The sequence below is a fragment of the Leptinotarsa decemlineata genome, unplaced genomic scaffold (genome assembly GCF_025532065.1).
Source record: "Leptinotarsa decemlineata unplaced genomic scaffold, Ldec_3_MD MMD2_tig00026361_RagTag_RagTag, whole genome shotgun sequence".
NCBI lineage: Eukaryota > Metazoa > Arthropoda > Insecta > Coleoptera > Chrysomelidae > Leptinotarsa > Leptinotarsa decemlineata.
In genome coordinates this window covers 4623756-4631828 of record NW_027412704.1, presented here as the reverse complement: position 1 = coordinate 4631828, position 8073 = coordinate 4623756, and the positions used below count along the sequence as shown (strand labels likewise).

The window sequence follows — 8073 nt, the reverse complement described above, 5'->3', positions numbered from 1 at the left end:
TAATTTATATTTGCTGTCTCCAAAAATAAAATGTATCACTTAAGAAGAACCAGCTTAGATTGATTTTAGAGGTCGTGTAATGAAGTATAGTTTGTCAAGTTCAATTTGTCTAGCGTCCCAATAAATTTATACCTAATAACGTTGTGTAATATTGGTCATTGGAAAAAAATTAAGGAAACTGGTTCGTTTTAGGTGAAGACTCACGTAACGTAGTGCTTCAATTTTGTTCTTGCTAAAACATGATTATTAATGATAAAAATCTGTCGATTTGAATGGAGCACCATGTTTATATACACTCAAATCACTAGCTCAAAACTACTTCGAAATTCAGCCTTCATAATCGATGGAAGAAGCTTCTTAGCCAAAACATACTTACATATAATATTTATCTAAACAATACGTGAGAAATCGAGTCTTCATTTTTATAAAAATCTATAGCTTTAAAAGTAGTCCGACTCTGCTGCAATACCATCACTTCTAGAACTAACTGTTTCTTAACAGTTTTATAGGGGTAATAGAAGCTAAAATACATTAAAACTCTTGATATTGATACCAAAATATTTTAAAAAACGACGCCATTTTGAAATCATAGCAATTCGTAATACTGACATTAGATGAGTTGAAAATATGAAATACTGCACAAATAGTAATATTTGCAGATGAAAATTACATAGATATTATAAGATTATATTATTTGAAACAAACTGAGTTGATTTGCAAGTAGAAAGTTAATACATCGACAGAGTGAATTTTTGTATAATCAATAATTTTTTCCAAAAATTTCATTGAAAGAGTGGCGCGCTTAAATTTTACTAATACTAGGCTATATCTCTGTCAATGAAATTTCATTCGCAGTTAAAATACCAATCTTTGAAGCACAAACAATGTCTTTACCGGTTTTATACGTACAATAGTGAAATTATTAAAATGGCCCCAACCTTTCTATTTATTAGTTTTCAGTTGGTGACATATCTATTATATTTTCCTAGTGTCTAAATCAAAATTACCTCTTGCGCCTAAATTATATTTTATAACGCTTACTTGGAATTACTAAAAAAACTTTTATAAAATTGTATTTCAATTATTTCACAAGATTCTTTACGGAACTACTTTTTAAGAGTGTTAGAACAGTTTTATAGTAACTGCCGGAATGTTTATACAATTGTTTTGTAGTGTTTGCAAAAGGCCTTACAAAATATTATTAAAGACTATTATGTTTTACAAAACGGTGTCAGTTCCCTATTTATAGTTGTTTTATAAACATATTGAAAACTTTTCTGGGAGAAATACAGTTATATAATTTGTTTCTCTTGAATGTTGTCACAACCATTATAAAATATAAAATTGCTAGTTGGGATGTCCTGCATAAAAATCTGCAGGTCAAGGCCAAAAATTTCGGGAAATAGCTTTCACATAATACTTAATCGGAATGTTGGGAAACCATCTGGAAATATACCAGATAATTGTGGAACAATCAAGGTTATACGTTGTGGTAGCCCCCTACTTCACAATATTCCAGAACATCACAGAACGGTTTGGAATGTTGAGGCATGGGCAGGGAACATCACGGAACAACTCTCTGTCCATCATCCAGAAAGAATATTTCCGGTTACACCTGTATCGCGTGCTTTTGATGATGAATATTTGAGACCAATTCATAATATTCTCGAACATTCCGAAATATCCTGCAACGCTCAAGTACGGTACATGAAGCCAGATGCTTCGACCTATTATAATTTCATGTTCATCTTTTTATTCCAACGACTATACAGTTGCTGATCAACTCCTTGAGCGAAGCTCGGTACCCCATGATCTTGGGGGAAACTAACTTCAGCAAAATTATGTTAGCAACTATCAATTTTCATTTTGAAATTGGGATGTGAATGCAACAATAGTTCTATCCCGTCGCATCGGTTTGACAAGCCGCTTGAATTCATTTGTAACAAATGAACACCAAAGTCATCAAAATAGATGTGAACCAGAGCCCAAACACGACGCATTTATGACTCAACAGCAGACAGCGCCGTTTCTACCCGCCAAAGATCCCATCAGTGATGCTGAGCTGAACAACAAATGCATTGATGGCCCCAATTGTCCTTGAAGTACAAGCCTGAATGAAGTACTGGGGTGGCGTTTTGCTCTACGAGAACGTAAGGGATCAACAGATAACTCAATTCTGGAATATCAATGTGAGTAAGGCTCCCCAAGGCGGTCAGCTGTATACGATATTTTATGAAACTACTGAAACAGTTTCGATATTCCTTTCATCATTAAATATAGCATAAACAATAAAGCTTAATATCTACTGAGTTTATTATTTGTTACGACCGCTTTCGGTTTGATACATTATTTTCAACTACTTGATGATGGTCTAACAAACCGAAACCGGTCCTGACAAATACTAAACTTAGTTGAAATTAGACGAAAGTATTTTCTTCATCCTCATCTTCATCATCAATATCAATAGGTCAGACAAGCTATCATTATTACAAAGCTACATCATTCAAAATAACAAATGTTACTTCGAATCGTCCAGTCATTTGATTTAGTACTGTTGTTGAATCTGTGAGCTGTGGATTCGATCTGTGTTGCACGATAAAAACTAAAACTCTGAATTGTACCCGTGCAGAGTCCAATACAGTCGTATAATTATTTATAGAACTGTTCTGTTGGGTTCAGTTTTGAAAAATATCTCACAACGCACTCTAAATATTGCACACACCAGTGACTCCCACAGTATGGATTCCTAAATTTTTACATACCGATAATGAAGCTTTCTATGGGTGAATGAATTTTTGAAATAAGTTGTTATTTCCAGACTATTCATTACAATCAAACATTTTCTCTTCATTATTTCAACTTAAATGACCGATCTAAAGTTGCTAACTCAGATATACAGATTTCTCAAGAAATGAAATATTTCAAATGTTTTTTTTTCAATTTACTGAAAAAAAATCATAAAAATATGTATACGATAGATTGCTCGGTGATATCAAAATCCTTTTATAGCCTCTTGTAGATTCTCTTTGCCTCGAAGCCTTCAAAATTCAAGACCTGTAACAAGATGAAACAGTTAGAACAATATTGAATACCTATATTAAAAATATATTACCACTTCAAATCCAGCGTCGGTGAATTTGTACAATCTGGTGAGGAACTTACCCCCACTTTCTTTCGATACAAATTTCAGTCCATCTCCTTCTTTTGTGATGGTGGTCTGAAAGATTTCGAAAAGTTCAATCAATTTATTTCTAGGAAGAAAGTGTTGGTGCATACCTTCGAAACGAAACCTCCAGGGTGTTTTTCATCAGATTCCTGACCCAAAACAAAGTGGTTTTCAACAACGTCTCCGACTTCTTCAACTTTGGTAGTTACTTTATCGCCATCTATGGTCAACGTCACAACTGCCCTAGTTTTGTCAGCAGCAGAGGCTTTGTCTTCAGGGTATCCTAGAATGATAATAATAATAATAATATCTTGCATTTACTCAGATGCCTTGCGGTACCCGACAATATAGTGAGATGCATTGAACAACTGATACTACTTTGGCGAACTCGCTTCACCATAATATCTGGTCAAGCAAGAGTTCAAACGAGATAGGTCACTTTCAGTAGGGGTGTATTTCAGGGTGATTCCCTAACTCTCCTTCTCTTCTGCATCTCACTATTGCCATTATCCGTTGCGCTCAAAAATACTCGAGGGTATAACTGTGACACCCCCGGAAACCGGAAGCACAAGGTCACCCATCTGTTTTATATGGATGAGCTTAAACTTTATGCCTCTGGAGAGAAGGATCCCCATCAGTCCTTGAGGGTGGTGAAAGAGTACATGCATGCTATCGGTATGAAATTCGGGTTAGACGAACGTGCAATGGTCCATCTCAAAAGAGGACGATGCGGGGACTACGATGAGGATGTGCAGCTCGTAGATGGAAGCATCTACTGCTGCAACAAATATACTTGCCGTTCCAATCTAACTCTACACGTTTGGAGTTGTGAAGTGGACTCGGGAGGAGCTGTATCAACTCGACGTGAAGATCCGAAAAAAGATTCATCTCTACAGGAGTTTGCATCCAAAATCGTCCGTTTCACGGTTATACTTCCCCCGGCAACAGGGAGGCCTAGACTTTTGAGTTTGGAGTGTCTCCATGACAAAATGGTATTGGATACAGCCTGTAAAGTCGTCAGGAGTTCGGATCCCCTTCTCTGCATGGTCCGTGACCATGAGAGAGCAGTAATTGAAGCATTTCTCCTTAGGGCAGCTGCCCGAGCAGCTGATGAACTCGGTATAGTTTTCGACTCTGAACGAGGTGACAATAACTCTGTCACCAAGTTGGAACCCGTTCAGCAAAAAGCTCAGATAAAAATCGCAGAGATTACCTCACTTCTGCGGAGATATAAGGATGAGCCAATGCATGGGGTCTTCTTCAATAACATTCGAGATCTTGGCTTATCAAAGCGCCTGACGTTCGCTTTTCTCAGGTCGAGTGGGCTGAAGTCGGAAACTGAGGGGTTCATCATGGCTTGCCAGGATGGTGTCTTCAACACCTTAGTCTACGGCAGTCGCGTGCTGGTATAGAGGTTCCTGACACAAGGTGCAGGGCCTGCCGCGAGACGCCCGAGACCCTAATGCACTTGCTATCAGCATGTCCAGCATATGCGGTCTCGGCCTATATCCATCGACATAACGCGGCCCTAAGAATGCATTGTGGGGAAAGGGAAGTGCCGAATTTATTGGAACTACTCGTTCCCCACCCTCAGGCTCATGCAAGCTAATAAGCCTGATGTAGTCCTTCTCGACCACCAGAGAAAAACGATATTTGTCGTGGAGTTTTCAGCTCCTGGCGAGATGAATATCGTCAGAAAAGAGGAGGAAAAACAGATGAAATATCGAGTTTTTCTCTTCGAACTCCGCAGACTATCCGGATCACTCTGTCAAATCATACCGGCTTGCCGCACTAAGGCAGAAATCTTAGCCGCACAGATGTAGTAGGCTGTCATTCTTGGTTCACTGCGCTTGCTCAGGGTACATAATTCTCGGACCCAATGATCACTTAACCCACGGTGTGGGGAGTGGTCATTGGTTGATAATGCTGGCGCGCCCTCCCGAATGTATCAGGGCTTCGGGAGATAGTGCCTGACCAGCGCACACTTAGGTTGGAAAAAATAATAATAATAATGATAATAATAATAGCCTTCATTACCCAACAGTAATAAACCATTTACAGGGTTAACTAAGTATGTTGAAAAGGTAATATAGATCTATGACTCTCAGGAGTAATATTCAGAAGTAGTATTTAAGAGTAGTATTTTATCATCTCCAGAGTGGACACCAACTTTTTTTGACTAGGTGAACATCTACTTTTTGACGACTGATGATACATATCAAAAAATGAAAGTTACTCCATGTATTCGTCTGTTTTTCAGTCATTTTTATCTTCCATTTTTTTATCTACCTGAAGCAATGAAATATTCACATTTCTCAGTTGGACCATTGAACCAAAACCATTTCACAATGTTACCGAAATTTCGGTGAATCGAGAAATAATCACGAATTGTATTGACAGAATTATCGACATTATTATTGCTTGATCTATTCGCGGGCAGATGGCGCTGTATGTAACCTCCTTGATAGGTTGTTCAAAAGAAAATCAAAATAAAAACTCGATTTCAAGAATTATAAGTGTTAGCGAAATTTTGTATTACAGATGGAATATTTAGATATTCAAATATTTTCAATTACCCCTGATTTAATACAGAAAGAAGTTTTGAACGAAACGAAAGATTCATTTTAAAATTAAATCGAATGTTTGAAAGCAAACCAGAATATGAATTTCAACAATGAAAATGTTATCGTAAAATGTACACCTAAAAAATTCAGTTACTTAAATATTTCAAATAATTGAAAAATTACAATTGAGGTGCTTGACATTACATATCAAATCAAAATATTGATTTGAAAAATAAATGTAGTTTGAAAAACTGAAAAACACGCTTCTATAACATATGAAACTAAGAAGTAAAAAATAAATATAGTTTGAAAAAACTAAGAAACACGCTTGTATAGCATATGAAACTAAAAAGTAAAAAGCGCCCACACTTTTTTCACAATAAAATTATTATTTTTCGTTCGTTATTGTTTTGAACTTTATAAAAAATTATTTTTAACTTTTCAGTTAGATGTTCTTTAAAGCGTGTTTTTTAGTTTTTCAAAACTACATTTATCAATTATATCCAAAGCGATTATAGATAACAAAGTACATTTCAAGAACAATTATGTCATCTGTATTAATTACGGAGGCTTGATACTATTTTATCACATACAAGGTAAATGAAAATTGTCAATAGTTTTCAAAAACAACAATAAAAATTAATTGGCGCTCTGGGGCGACTTCATTGATTCCAGTGGCGCATTTGCTTTTTCAGCTGCAGGAAAACCCGGAAAAACCTGCAGCACCACATCATCTGAAGATCTTGATCTAACAATGTCCTCTTTCTTATAAAACAGAATGTAGAGTGTCTCCAGAGGCTCCAATAAATTCAATGCATGGCCAGAACACTTCGTGACACGACTATCGTTAAACTTAAACCAGCCCGTTTTTTCTTTGACCAAGGCGTAATAATGGCCAAATTCAACGCCAGAACCATAGTGAACAATGACTGCATGAATATTATAACAGTGGTCTGCTAGGTTGAAATGTTCATCTATTTCGAACCTTCCAAAGAGTTTCTTGCTTCCGTTAGAGATTGAGTCTTGTTTGAAAATCATCAGTGTTATTATTAGATTGACTGGTTTTCCTGCAGCTGAAAAAGCAAATGCGCCACTGGAATCAATGAAGTCGCCCTGGAGCGCCAATTATTTTTTATTGTTGTTTTTATTTTATTTTTATCGTTGTTTTAATAAAACTATTAATCGAAGAATAAAAAATCTAAAATTAAAAAAAAAAGTTTTCAAAATATTCAAGAAAAACTAAGAAGTCGATGGACTAATGTAGGCTCTAGTATTGCAGCTACTAACCTGCTTTCTTCATAAGTTCGAAGAACTTAACATTCTCAACGTGTTGATATTTTCCTGCGATTGGGGCCATGTTGATGAAAAACTGTTATTATTATCTCTTTCTAGACTGTAACCGTTTGTTGAACTGCGTTTTTTGAATGATCACAGGGATTTATATATAGTTCAGTGGAACATATCAAAATGAAGTGTACGAGGTCTGTTCAAAAAATAAGGTGAATTTTCAGTTTCACATAAAATATTGATAATTCATCAATTTTTATTTTGTCCGCTTTAAAGTATTCGTCTCTGATATAATACGCTTCCCAGCGTTTTTTAACCCTCGAAGCAGTTCTCATTCGATTCGATTTTTATCTCCTCAATCGACCCAAATGTCGTTTTCTCATGGATTTCTTCAATTTTGAGAACAGGGAACCAAATCTGGTGAACACGGTCGCTGAGATATAATTAGGGTGTTGTTTTTGACCAAAAAATTTCTAACAAGCATTGACGAGTGACCAGCCCAACTAGCGATGTTATATTTTATAATGGTTGTGAAAACGTTTCAGAGAAACAAATTATAAAACTGTATTTCTCCCACAAATGTTTTCGACGTGTTCATAAAACAGCTATAAATAGAAAATTGGTACCGTTTTATAAAACATTCTAGTCTTTAATAATATTTTGTAACGCCTTTTGCAAACATTACAAAACAGTTTCATAAAGATTTCGGCAGTTACTACAAAATTTTTCTAACACTTTTAAAAAGTAGTTTCGTGAAGAGTCTTATTAAATAAAATTGAAATACAATTTTATAGAAGTTTTTTTAGTTAGCGTTATGAAATATAATGCAGGTGCAAGAAGTAATTTTGTATTGGACACTCGGAAAATATAATAGATATGTCACCAACTGAAAACTAACAAATAGAAAGGTTGGTGCCATTTTAATAATTTCACTTTTGTACCTTTAAACCGATGAATATATTGTTTGTGCTTCAAAGATTGAAATATTAACTGCAAATAAAATTTAATTGTCAAATATATAACCTATTATTAGTAAAATTCAAGTGCGCCACTCTT

The 8073-nt window shown here is 35.6% G+C and overlaps 1 protein-coding gene across 1 annotated transcript; it reads right to left on the bottom strand.

The window, feature by feature from the left end:
• Positions 1 to 673: 673 nt before the first annotated feature.
• LOC111507281 (fatty acid-binding protein) lies at positions 674 to 7175 on the bottom strand. Its single transcript, XM_023162575.2, has 4 exons — positions 7018 to 7175; positions 3277 to 3449; positions 3113 to 3217; positions 674 to 3054 (listed from the first exon to the last, which is right to left on the bottom strand). Exons 1-4 carry the CDS (start codon positions 7085 to 7087, stop codon positions 3004 to 3006), a joined length of 399 nt encoding a protein of 132 aa, XP_023018343.1. The 5' UTR covers positions 7088 to 7175; the 3' UTR covers positions 674 to 3003.
• Positions 7176 to 8073: the final 898 nt, after the last annotated feature.

What these genes read in the sequence shown, in the direction of transcription:
- LOC111507281 (XM_023162575.2), bottom strand. Translation starts at nt 7,087, where the DNA reads ATGGCCCCAATCGCAGGAAAATATCAACACGTTGAGAATGTTAAGTTC. An exon ending in CGAACTTATGAAGAAAGCAG is followed by an intron (nt 3,450 to 7,017) that starts GTTAGTAGCTGC and finishes TTATCATTCTAG; the next exon opens with GATACCCTGAAGACAAAGCC. An exon ending in CCGACGCTGGATTTGAAGTG is followed by an intron (nt 3,055 to 3,112) that starts GTAATATATTTT and finishes ATCTTGTTACAG; the next exon opens with GTCTTGAATTTTGAAGGCTT.